The sequence below is a fragment of the Poromitra crassiceps genome (assembly GCF_964638095.1).
Source record: "Poromitra crassiceps genome assembly, chromosome: 15".
Classification (NCBI taxonomy): Eukaryota; Metazoa; Chordata; class Actinopteri; order Beryciformes; family Melamphaidae; genus Poromitra; species Poromitra crassiceps.
The window spans coordinates 34,886,912-34,900,325 of NC_139634.1; the positions used below are offsets into that span (position 1 = coordinate 34,886,912).

General features: G+C 43.0%; 1 protein-coding gene across 1 annotated transcript; it reads right to left on the bottom strand.

The window, feature by feature from the left end:
* Positions 1-4,984: 4,984 nt before the first annotated feature.
* Positions 4,985-12,590, bottom strand: tmem33 (transmembrane protein 33). Its single transcript, XM_083651504.1, has 8 exons — positions 12,526-12,590; positions 11,662-11,750; positions 10,966-11,060; positions 10,524-10,711; positions 9,699-9,766; positions 9,292-9,425; positions 7,630-7,713; positions 4,985-6,105 (listed from the first exon to the last, which is right to left on the bottom strand). The coding sequence occupies exons 2-8, from the start codon at positions 11,728-11,730 to the stop codon at positions 5,976-5,978; spliced, it is 768 nt and encodes a 255-aa protein (XP_083507630.1). The 5' UTR covers positions 11,731-11,750; positions 12,526-12,590; the 3' UTR covers positions 4,985-5,975.
* Positions 12,591-13,414: the final 824 nt, after the last annotated feature.

Consider the following 13,414-nt stretch of genomic DNA (forward strand, 5'->3'; position numbering starts at 1 on the left):
AACTGTCTGGAACCGGGGTCCCGTTTATCTCTGAGGGAAGAAGAAGCTCCTGTGTCATAGATTTGGGTAGCCCTTGCCTTCCCAGGACGACGCTGGTATGATTCTAGGGACTCGGGTGAATAGTTTAGCTGTGTAACGCTAGCTAACGTTAGCTGTGAAGGAGAAAGTTTGCCAGTAAATAGTTCAGTGGGAAAAGTTGCCTCAGTGTGTGAAAATGGAAACGTCTGAAGGCCAGAAGCTGAGAGCTGTGGTGCAGCAGCGTCTAGCTGCGGCTGTTGGAGAGATATTTTGGCTGTTTGAAAGAACGATCACAGACTACGAGGAGGAAGCTACTCGTTCAAAAGAGGAGATCGACCAACAACGAAAACTGCTGGACGCCGTGCGGTTACACAGAGACGCATTGCCTCCAGAGCTCCAGCAGCTGTTGATCAGAAGAGAAGAGGTTCCGGCTGAGCAGCAGGAGTGGAGCCCCAGTCTGGACTTGGAGGACCCAGAGCTCGCACACATTAAAGAGGAACAGGAGGAACTCTGGACCAGCCAGGAGGGAGAGCAGCTTCAAGGCCTGGAGGAGGCTGATATCACCAAGTTCCCATTCACTGCTGTCCATGTGAAGAGTGAGTATGAGGAAGAGAAACCTCATTCCTCACTGCATTCCTCACAGCTTCATCAAAGCCAAACTGAGGAGAACAGAGAGGCAGAGCCTCTAGCCAGCAGCTCAACTCAACAGATGAAAACAGAAGTGGATGGAGAGTACTGTGGAGTATCAGAACAAGCGAGGAACTTAGATCGAGATAGTAATTCACAACCAACTAGTGCTGACAAGACTTCACATCCTTCTGAACCTGAGACTGAAGACATTGATGATGAATGGATGGAAACTAGTGAACCTCAGTCAGGTTTAGACTATGTGTCAGTCTGTGGTCAAGGTTTTGGTCGCAAAGAACACTTGAAGAGACACATGTTAATTCACACAGGTGAGACACAATTTAATTGCTCAGTCTGTGGTATAGGTTTTGGTCATAAAGAACACTTGAAGAGACACATGGTAATACACACAGGTGAAACACAATTTAATTGCTCAGTCTGTGCTAAAGGTTTTGGTCATAAAGGACACTTGAAGACACACATGATAATACACACAGGTGATAAACAATTTAACTGCTCAGTCTGTGGTAAAGGTTTTGGTCGTAAAGAATCCTTGAAGAAACACATGATAATCCACACAGGAGAGAAAGAATTTAATTGCTCAGTCTGTGGTAAAGGTTTTGGTCGTAAAGCAGACTTGAAGACACATATGATAGTCCACACAGGAGAAAAACAATTTAATTGCTCAGTCTGTGGTAAAGGTTTTGGTCGTAAAGCAGACTTGAAGACACACATGATAGTCCACACAGGGGAGAAACAATTTAATTGCTCAGTTTGTGGTCAAGGTTTTGGTCTTAAACATAACTTGAAGACACACATGATAATCCACACAAGAGAGAAACAATTTAATTGCTCGGTCTGTGGTAAAGGTTTTGGTCTTAAGCATAACTTGAAGACACACATGAAAATCCACACAGGAGAGTAAACAATTTAATCGCTCAGTTTGTGGTCAAAGTTTAACATAACTTGAAGACACATGAAAATCCACACAGGAGAGTAAACATTGAATTGCTATCTGTGGTGGATTGGGGCCGGGGGGTTATGCAGTATATACTGCGGATGTATATACAGTATGTGTGTGTGTGTGTGTGTGTGTCTCTCATCCTGTTTATGTATAAAAAAAAATCACACTCACAAAAATGGCAATGTGTGGTAAACGTTTTAGTCAAAATGAAAACAATAGCCCTGTTCGAAACCATTCCTTATGACAGAAATAGTGGACTATATAGTGTGTTCACCACTTTTTTACTAGTTTCCGAATTCTCAACTGTTAATTTGATTCACTATAGACTGTTTCAACTCGACAACATATTCATAAACATTAAATTTCCCCAAACTTACTTCCTGTTGCAGTGTTTGCTAGACTATTCTAGTACGGTAACTGACATGACAAGACATAACCTAGGTTCCAAACTGTTCCCGAGCAACACCTGAAAACCGTATCTCCTTTGATCGTTCCCCATAGTTCACTACAACACTACATGGGGATAGTGAGTAAGTGAACGAGTAAAACATTCCGAACATGGCTAACAAGTCACATGAAAGCAAAACCAAGTGTTTGTGTGTAGTGTGGCATAAGATGTATAGTAGTGTGTATATGAAGTAGTAACTACATCAACATGCATTAACTACATTGTAGTTAATGTTTTTTTTTATCCTGGTCCAAGTTTGATCAATTTTTGTGTTTTCTGACTGGTGGTGGATAAATGTGTCCTGCTTTATGCATTTGTGAAGTTAAAGTTATTGTTCTGTTTTGTTTTCTTTTGGATTTTTCTCCCCAATTGTACTTTGCCAATTCCCCCGCTGTACCGGTCATTGCTCCACCCCTTCTGCCGATCTGGGGAGACCCTTAACTGACTACTAGCACATGGTAAATGGTAAATGGACTGTATTTATAGAGCGCATTTTATATAGTCTATCGACTACCCAAAGCGCTTTTACATGAATACCTCACATTCACCCATTCACACACCAACAGCCTGCAGCCATGGAGGGCGCTAACTGCTCGTCGGGAGCAGTTAGGGGTTCAGTGTCTTGCTCAAGGACACTTCGGCACACTGCCAGGAGGAGCCAGCCTCGAACCGGGAACCTTCCGATTCCCAGGCGACAGCTCTACCTCCTGAGCTAATGCCGCCCTACATGCTTCCTCCGATACATGTGCAGTCGCCAGCCGCTTCTATTCACCTGACAGCGAGGGGTTTCAGCGGCAGGACGTAGCGCGTGGGAGGATCACTCTATTCCCCCCAGTTCCCCTCCCCCTGAACCGGTGGCCTGACCGACCAGAGGAGGCACTAGTGCAGCGACCTGGACTCTATAGCCCACCGGCTTCCCACTCGCAGACACGGCCAATTGTGTCTGTAGGAACGTTTGACCAAACTGGAAGTTCCACTACTGGGAATTGAACCCGGGTCTCCGCAGTGGTAGGCAAGTGCTTTTGTGGGGAACGGAGGGGGGGGGGGGGGGGGGGGGGGGTATTTGAGACAAAAACAAAAATAATACTATTGAGTAAACTCCATGCATTAATAGGCAATAATAATCTACTCTTGACAAAATTATTTACACAGTGAATCTGATGAAGCAATATGTGAAATGCATTGTTCGCTCCTTGCGTTTTTTATGTAATCTATTAATAAAAAAGAAGTGTCAATCCTGATATCCTGGTGTGCGCTGAATGTTATTATACGCCATGCTTAAAATGCAACACATTTTATTATTTTTTTCAATCGTAGGGGGTCAGTGCTCTGTTTCCCTATCAACCATGGGGTTCTTGGGCTACAAAAGGTTGAAGACCCCTGCTCTACAGTATCCAGACGGATTACTTTACTTTGTAGTCATGAACTAGCCTGGTAAACCAGCCGGTCACATGAACTCACATTACCAGGCTAGTCATGAACAGTTTTAACAAGTAATTACATACTAGCATACTATCAAATGCTGTATTGTTGAAGTTTTTCACTTAACATAACATCAGTCACCAAATTTTGTGTGGTTGTAGGAGCAGATATGTATTCATTTGTATATTTCCGCTCAATTTTATATACTATTTAAAAACTAGAACGACCGCACCGCGGATATGACTCCGCCAACAAATGAGCTGTCGACATCCATGTCTGTCCAGACTCTTACACCCTTTCCCTCGCCCCTAGCCACCCCCCTCGAATCCCAACTCTCTACGACCTTCGTATCCCTAGCTATGGCCCCTTGCCCCGCTGCTTTCCATCACCACACCCCCTCCCAGCCCTCCTACCCACCCCTCAAATCCAGACTCTCTAAGACCTTCCTATCCCTAGCTATGGCAGCTTTTACCTAGCCCCGCCCCTTTCCTTGATGGAATGGTGGGACATACAGTCACTGTAACCTTGAACTTTGACCACCAAAATGGAATCAGTTCATCCTTGAGTCCAGGTGGATTTTTGAGCCAAATTTGAAGAAATTCCCACAAGGCGTTGATGAGATACCATGTTAACAGGGTGGTCATGGGGTCACAGTGACCTTGAACTCTGACCACCAAAATCTAATCAGTTCATCCTGGAGTCCAAGTGGACGTTTGAACGAAATTTGAAGAAATTCCGCCAAGGCGTTCCTGAGATATTGCGTTAACGAGCATGAAACGGGCAGTCACCGTGACCTTGAACTTTGACCACCAAATCGGAACAGTTCATCCTCAAGTCCAACGAGTTGGAGCCAAATTGGAAGAAATTCCATGAAGGCGTTCCTGAGATGTTAATGAGCTTGAAAATGGCATTCGTGAAGTCACACTGACCTTGAACTTTGACCGCCAAAATCTAATCACTTCATCCTTGAGTCCAAGTGGACGTTTGAGGCAAATTTGAAGAAAACTTTGGTCAAGAGAATGCATTTGCGGTAAGTCAGGCATTCATTCAGTCAGGAATGGATAACGGTGAGGTCATCGGTGATGTCATCAGTGCCAAAATTGGGCTGTTGAAAGATGTAGTGTCCTCGAATGGGCTTGAGTTGCATGAGGTCGCCTGGTTGCTACATGATGCACGTGGTCCTGGGCTGAAGTTGCCCTTGTTTAATCTCCTTTATACTGATGAAGGCAATACATCTGATCCAGCGACTCCTACTTCAGAAGTGCATTTGTTCAAAGACCATGTTAACCAAAGACCATGTAACACATATATTTCAAAAGTTACTTAGGATTTATAGCTGGGTTTAGACCCCCTAAATATGAATCAACTACCATTGGGTACATGGTTAAAAATGTGATCACTGATCATAATTAGAGCTGCTAAGATCAACCGTAATCATATTTCAGGAAATATATGCGTTAAATCAAGATTATTTTTCTTTAATATTTTATTGGTTTAATCAAGGGATCAATTTATTCTGGTCCTAGAAACGTGGCTTATCTATAGGCAATTAAATACATGTAACATATGGCAGAAAATCAGGGCATGCAATTAAGCTACTACAAAAGCCACAACTGAATGATGCAAATTCAAGACAAGTTTTGAAGTTGAAAAACAAAGTCAGAATGCAATGATGCATTGGAAAGCGGCACATTTTCCCACTTACTGCATGACATGCACTGTGCAATTCATGAATGTAAATCCTACAGTAAAATGCCCTGTACCTTAAAATATCCTATAAGCAGACATCTTGTTTTTTCTCATTTCATCGCCCATTTTGACACCATAACTACCTATATTCTTTGAAAAAAATAAAATAAAGGAGCGAGTTAATGTCATTTATAGAATGCATTTACGGTAGATTTAAATGTTAAGACAAATCAGGACATTCAATGCTTTACACATAAAAAAGGAATTGGAGTATGTAGAAATTGCACACAAAAATCCATCTTCATCCATGAGTTGGGGTGGAAAGGAAGCACAATATGATCATAAAAAAAACACCTGTAACTATGTATAGTACATCTTCATTTAAGTTACTAATCTCATAAAGTTAGGTTTTTTGTTGTTGTGATAGAATATGCAATTTTCATGAATAAATAAGGTCTTAAAAAGGACCAGACATTGTTAGCAGGTGAAACACGAACTGAACAGAGTGAAAAGGGGTGGGGTGGGGGGGTCCAGCAGTTGAATGAGGTCATATCGAAAACCTGTTGGGGGAGGGGGGGGGGGGGGGGGGTTGGTGGATAAAAGTAGTATCACCATGAGGGTCAGTGCATCACAGGCTGGTCCTCCACTGTAGTCAAATGTACAGCGAAGCAGGAACACAGACTATACTGACATTCACAAAAAGTTTCTTCTTCTTCTGTTGATGGCATTGTCTGTCCCCACCAAAAAGTCTGTCACATTCCTCATGGTGGACACAATAAAAAAAAAGGAAAAAAGTTTTGAGTGAAGTCAGACCCCCGTTGGGGCGAGGCGGCTGATGAAGGCAATACTGCTGAGGCACATCTTCCTGAAGAAGGCGGGGCAGGTCGGCTTCATGATGAAGTGTTCCAGAAGAATCCGCAGCTCTGTGAACAAGGTGCTGGAAAGACAACAGGGTTAAATACATAACCTATTATACAGCTTAAAAGGAGAACATCACCAAATCCAATGCTGATTTATTTTGCACATTATCTCACAGATATCCTAAAACTGTAAACTATTTTGCAGGCATTCATTTAGTTTGACAAAAAACGATTTGAGGCGAGTTGTGGACCAGTGATGTCCTCCATGCACAAGTGACATCACTGGCCCACAACTTAACTCAAATCAACTCAATAACTGTCAAACCACCGCCGGGTGGGGTCGTCAAAAGGGCCTTTCTGTGTGGAGTTTACATGTTCTCCCCGTGCCCCCTGGGGGTTTCCTTCATATAGGAACCCCTCACCAAAACATGCAATATCCTGGTCGCTGAAGTGGTGCCTCCTCTGGTCATTCGGGGGCGCCTGTTCGGAGGGAGGGGAACTTGTTGGAATAGCGTGAACCTCCCACGTGCTATGTCCTACCGGTGAAGCTTCCCCTGTCAGGTGAAAAGAAGCGGCTGGCTACTGCCCATGTCTCGGAGGCATGGAGCCGGTTTCGGCTCTCCCCAGATCGGCAGAGGGTGGAGCAGCAACCAGGATCAAATTTAAAAATTCAATGAGCTAATGGGGGATACAAGAAATCGGGGGAGGGGGGGTAGGATAACTGTCAAACTAAATGAATGCCTGCAAAACGGGTTAGAGTTTTCAGATACTGTGAGACCATGTGCAAAATAAATCAGCATGGTTTTTCGGTTAAGTTCTCCTTTCATTAACACATTACTTTTACTTGACCTAATGCTGCACCAGCTTAAATACATATTCCAACCAATAAACCATTACAGATTTCTGAACAATACTCCCATCAAACAAATCTGCCTCCTTCTCTTGATATTCCATTGGTTTAGACCGGTGATACACAACCCAAGGCTCTAGATTAAGACTTTTTAAAGGCCTTCATTTTCCATAAATTGATCTATCAACTTTTAATACTTTTCAAGACTCCGCGGATACCCTGTATTAGTCGTCAGACTGATAACACGTTTGATAGCTACAGTAGGTAGAGGCTGAACGGCAATCTTAGGGATTAGTTTACCTTTTTATGGTTACAGTTGTACTACAGTATAGCCATGGATGGTTGGTGGAAGCTTGCAAAGTACATGAGTTTGGAATAAAATAATTTCGAATTAATATTTCGTGTCAAATGATTGTCTTTGGTCAGTAGCCATGTAATAAGGCGGATAAGAAACAGAGAGCCTCCGCTTAGCATCAATCTTAACTCAACCTTAAGTTCACATTAGATTTTGCCATAATGTCCACCTCACTACAGAATCCCCTTCATATATGCTATGTATTTTTGTGATACTCTGCATCTGATGGAAATTTTGTTTGTTGGAATTTAGTGTCCTGGTCAAAAACCCTTCAGCAGGGAGGTTCAAATGGGACCCTCCAGTTACAGGACGGTCTACCTAACTGCCACTCGAGATGTGCCCATGACTTCATTATCACTATGACGACTGACTGAGGACTTGTATTGTGTAACTTACCGGCAGTACGGGTTTCTTCTGGATGTGTAGCGGAGAGTGAGGAATCGATAGTAAATGAAGGGCTGCAGCAAGCTTCCCTGGCCGCTGTCAACAAGAGATGAATGACATGAATAAGTGAAACCTGCCAGTGCAAATTGTAGTATAGACTGAAGTATTTGCCTAGATTCATGTGGTCCACAGCATTTCAGGGTGTTAAGTTATATTCTAATGCATTGTCATTTTCCTTGGTAGTCATTAAGTCTTCCTGTGCTCTAAAGCTGCGTTCACACCGACCTATTAAAGTTTTTCGCTGGCATCGAGTTTACATACAAAGTCAATGCAAACGAGCGACTGAGCGTATATTCGCCCGGGAGAAAAATCGCTGGGCGTCCGAGTGGCAGAGACAGAGCGATAGGGATAAAATACGCTCGTCGCCCGAGATGAAATATCCCAACTCGAGCGAAAATACGCTGGCATCAGTCGCTCGCTGTTCAACGCTGATTGGCTGCCGTGTGAGAGCGAGTCAAGGATCACTCTGGCTTGGAACAAACAGCTGGTTTATTGTGTGGCAACAAACCGCATTGACAGGCTGACAGCTGACATGAAGTGAAATCTGTACTACCCGTATGGAGCTTGCAAGGGGAGCACGCTGATAGGCTTAGCTTGTAAACAACGACGCGACGGGGGCTTGTAGTGGACAAACAGCATGACATTGCGTAACGTTATAGTCCCCACATGTCCGTCCATTCGTGTGCCTGTTGATGAGCGATTTAAACGGAGCGACAGAGCGATTCCAAAGGGTTGAATGAAGCGACAGAGCGAAAAATAAATATCTCGGTGTGAACACAGCTTTAGACTTCTAGTCAATCCAATGAGGAGTCACGCCTTGCCCAATCAATGCCAAAGTAAATGGCACAAGGTAATCTACAACAGTGGTTCCCAAATGGTGTGCATGGGCCAGTGGTTCTCAAACCTTTTCACATCAAGCACCCCTAAACAGACCCCCCCCCCCCCCCCACTCGTGATGTCACTGATGATGTCATAGACATTGTGACATCACTGATGATTTCATAGACATTGTGACATCATCAGTGACATCATCGTCTATGACATCATCAGTGATGTCACAATTGCTCGTGTGTAACCAAAAACCACAATTGCTCGAGTGACATCACTGATGATGTCATAGAGTCTGGTCACTCGAGCAATTGTGATGTCATCAGTGAGTGATGTCATCAGTGATGCAAAGTTGAGCAATTGTGACCTGTGTATGCGAGCTGCAGGGTGGGCGAGGCCACGCAGCAGCCAAGCTAGCGAGGCCGCGCAGCGGGCAAGCCTTGGAATCGAGCGCGCGTAGCTTGCGAGATGCCTAGTTTTACAAAGTCTCTACTGAATTCCTGAATTATTTTAATAAAAATTTAGAGTAATTGTTGTTTGTCAAATTTTATTTGACAAACAATTTGGAGTACCAATAAGAGTGATAATGCGTGTTATTCATTTATTTTGCACGGATATATAGGTGTGCCTTGAGATTTTGTCTTGCCCTTTGGTGTGCTGTGCTCTGGCACAAAAACTTTGAAAACCATTGATCTACAGTCAAGATCTGCAATGTCTGGAATCCACCAGTGACTACTGAGCATGAACAATTTGGCTTCAACCATGTTCATTTAGGCATAAGCATACCTGAAGAGCATGAAAATGGTCGCCGGCATCAAGAAGATCTCATTGCAGGCGATGAACTTCAGGATGTTCTGCTGATTGGACGTGAGTTTGTCCAGGAAGTTCCTGATAAACGCTAGGCTGCTGGGGCCCATGGACTGTAAATAAAAAGAAAGAAATACTGAGGACCGGAGCAGACATGAAAACAGACTACACATTGGTGAGACATGGGTTTGATGCATTTCAGACATATTCCCTTTGTCAACGAGGGCAGGAGACTTGATTGAGTAGGTAATTAAACCACCATTTGGCTGGTGGTAATTTCCCACCCAGTGAGAGAACATTGCAATTCAATCAGTGCTCCACATTTGTATTTTATAAATAACATGAAGACATAAGAGTAGCAGCAGGTGGCTGATGTCTATACTTACATCAAGGACTTTCTTTGTGTAGGTGGTTGCATGAAGCAAGGAGAAGAGGAAGACTGGGAAGATGCTCACTGGAGAAAATGGTTAAGGTTTGAACATAAAAAGGTTAGCAAAATACAATCTAATAGGGATGCACCGATACCACTTTTTTGCAGACCGAGTACTTACATTTGGGTACTTGCCAGAGGACCGATACGAGTACGTAATTAGTTTTTTTTTTATGCCTTTGCGCACAAGTTTAAATTAAAGAGAACTTATGGACATCATGGGTTTTAGTCTTCTCTCCAATTGCATTATCAGCTGCATCCCTACAATCTAAGGTAAACAATACGATGCCAGCCAAATAATCACACCGAGTAAGATTGGCAAAATGATTCAGTGTGGGTACTAGGGCTGTACAATTAATTGTAGATATATCGTGATTGTATGTCTCCATGATTAATGATTGTGTAATTCTGCAATATTGAAGTCCTGGGGGTGGGATATCAAGCACTTCCACTACGCCTGACCAATTAGAACATACTTAGCGGGCAGCATGTGAAAAAACAAATGTTTAACAAAGAGAGAAACCTTACAGAGACCATCTTTGGAAAACAGCGATGGACACAGTGCAAATGAACATTAAAGAGGAAAACCCTTCTCTCGAGTGTGAAGGTGAAAATAATGTTTTACATCCTAAAACTGGATCGTCTGTCACCTCTGATTTAGGGTTATGTGCAAAAGTGCAATGAAATTCTGTTGCCCGGAACAAAGACCAATCGTGATTAAAAAATAATAATCTATCGTTTTTGCCATGTCTTTTGCATCTCTATGGCGGTGACAGGATACTTGTGATGGGGTAGGAGTTGACCAGGATGAGCGAGTAGAGCAGGTAGTGACAGCTGTCCTCCTGAAGCGCCTGTGCCAGGAACGCTCTGCTCAGCTGGAAGTGGGGCAGCCTCTGGTGCAAGCGCAGGGCACTGGTGAGGGCGTTGGCCAATAACGCCCGCTGGTAGAAATTGGCTGCTGCGTGGGCTCTGAAATACAGGAACGGTGAAAAGTTAACTATTATAACATGGGAACAAAGACTTTTTTATGTTATGTTTGATGTCAGATTTCACAATGTGCACAAAGCATTCTGATATCTGTTCTGGCTGGAGGAAAGGAGAATGGGAGGTAAGGAGGAAGAGGAGGGACAGATAGAAAACATCATGCCAGTCTTCTGTCTAATCCACCATCTTTTTACACTGCTGACAAAGACTGAAGGCAACACAGAGCTAAGCGCACTCACCCTAAGAGCGGTAGAATAAACATTACAGAGCAGTAGACGGTGAAGAGCCGTGACAGCCACATTGCAGTCTCCAGCTTGTTACTCAACAAAAATTGCTGTGAAAGACAAAGTAGATTCAGTAGGTTTAGATACATCAAAGTTGAAAGGAAGCAACATGCTTTGCGGTGAGCTCCTTGTTATCACATAGCCGAGTTCATATTTAAAATGACTACCCTTGCCACCACAGACACACAAGGTGAATCTTCTATTTGCTCACATATACTAATGTATGTTTAAAACGGATTTATTGATAGGCTCAGGTTTTCACTCTCCTGCATGTAGCCAAATTAGCTGACATTTTTAACCAAATCTGGCTCCCACCATCCTCTCATCGTCAGGCAGGTGACAGCATGCAGCTGGAGCTCATGAAAGACCCTGTTGATGTAAAGCCATCTTTACATATCAAACAGGTCCTTGATAATGGTGAGCAGTTTGAATACACGGCTTCAGGGTGGGGAACTGCCTCCAACCAACTCTCAACTTCCCATATTAGAATTAAGTGACTGTGCATGTATCCCAGTACCAACTGTGGCTAAAACAGGTTGACTGAACCCCCCTCCCCCTTTAGATAAGATGAAACTTGATTGATTCAAAAGGAAAATTGGCTTGCTGCAGGCAGCAGCAAACAGTAACAGGATCACAGATGACATGATTTACCACAGGTCCTGGAGCTGGGGCCCCTGGAGGAGGAGGAGGAGGAGGGCTTTGTTGTTCATTGTCAGACATCTTTGAAAGTATAGGTCACCCTGTTGAAAGAATCAACACACCATGAGCAAAATATAGAAAGAGGGAACAGTAGGAGTCATGGCCACATGTCTCTGGATTCATTTGTGTGGGAATCATCAAGTTGTAACATTGTAACAAGCGGTTATTCTAACAACACATCACGAAAGGAGTAGTCTAACCAATGTGTAATTTCTCTCAGGCTATCAGTGTGAAGTGGAGGTGGACCAAGTCGTAAATAACGTTATTCAGTAAAGAAAACTATTGAGTGAATGCGTACTGTGGTCCTTTGAAAGGAAGCCTTAATCTGGTTAAATAAAGCAAAACAGTAAACAAAGGAACTGACGGACCAACCAACCAGCCATAACGCAAGTTGTAGCTAACGTTAGCGACACGATTAACCTCGTTAGTTACCGAAGGCGATACAGTAGTTGAAGATGAAAGGCTAGCGGGAGAAGCTAGCCATTGGTCAGATTGGCCATTGGTTGACTTTGCATCAGTCTCAGTATGTAGAGAATCAGACAGACGGTTGCGCATCGGGGGTTTGGTGGTGCTAAGTAGTGTTAGCAAACTAGCAGCAGTGTCACTAGTCTAGAATATTCTCACATTGATTAAGCGCTACTACTAGTATGTGAGCTAGCCCCTCAGCTAGCTAGCATGGCAGCTAGCTAATGTTATCCTAGTAACGTTATCATCGTCTCGGGATGCTACAATAAACATTCACTTCGACAGAAAGGAAAGTCATAGCGTTAGCTGCTTATATTAATAACAAATGAAGTGTTGCAGAATATAGCCTACCCGGATAAAACGAATCGTGCTGTTCCGTAGCGTGCCAACACAACCAGGTTCACAGTGACATGCGCCGCTACAGTGAATGATCAGCTGACCTTTCTTAGGCAACAAGGGAGTAAAGTTGTTCTCGCGATATTTTACTATGGTTGTCCAAAATTGTCTTTTGCAGATGTGACTTCTCAATGGCTGAGAGATTCTGTGGCAAAGAAAAACATGGAATCTGTTATATTTCTGAAATTTAAATTATATTTCCTGTATTTTATTTCATTAAATTCTATTTCTGAAATTTCAATTCTATTTCCTGTATTTTTATTTCATTAATTGACCCTAACCCTGCAATGTAGGTGTGCGTCATTATACATTATACCATAATTTCACAATCTTTCTGAATTGGTGCTGCAGTGCCATAGACAGTAACTAATAGTATAACCAAACATAAAACAGGTTCCACTGTGCTCGTCTGTCTTAATCACACACTCCTTCTCCCCTCCAGTACAGAGCTTGGACCATGCTGGCCATCACATCCTCAGCCCAGCCAAGATGGCTGATGCTCTGAACTACTTCTATTGAAATTAAGTAAAATCCATTGCAGTCAGTCAAATGTTTAGGTGCTGAGTCAAGGCAGATCAATAGTATGTCAAATAGCCATATTCCTCTTGAAATTGTATATACATTTCGAGTAATGTTAGGTAACATCATGCATTGCCTAATGTTAAGCTGAAGTGGTAACATACATGTGTGTGAGAGCTAGTTTAAACATCCATAAGACTGTTATAAAGAAGGCCAAAGTGGAGGCATTTATTCCAAGTTCCAAAACACATTATCTTCAGAAAAGTATTTACAGATGTTTCAAAATCTGAGCTCCAGTACTTTTTATTGTGAACTTGGATATTTA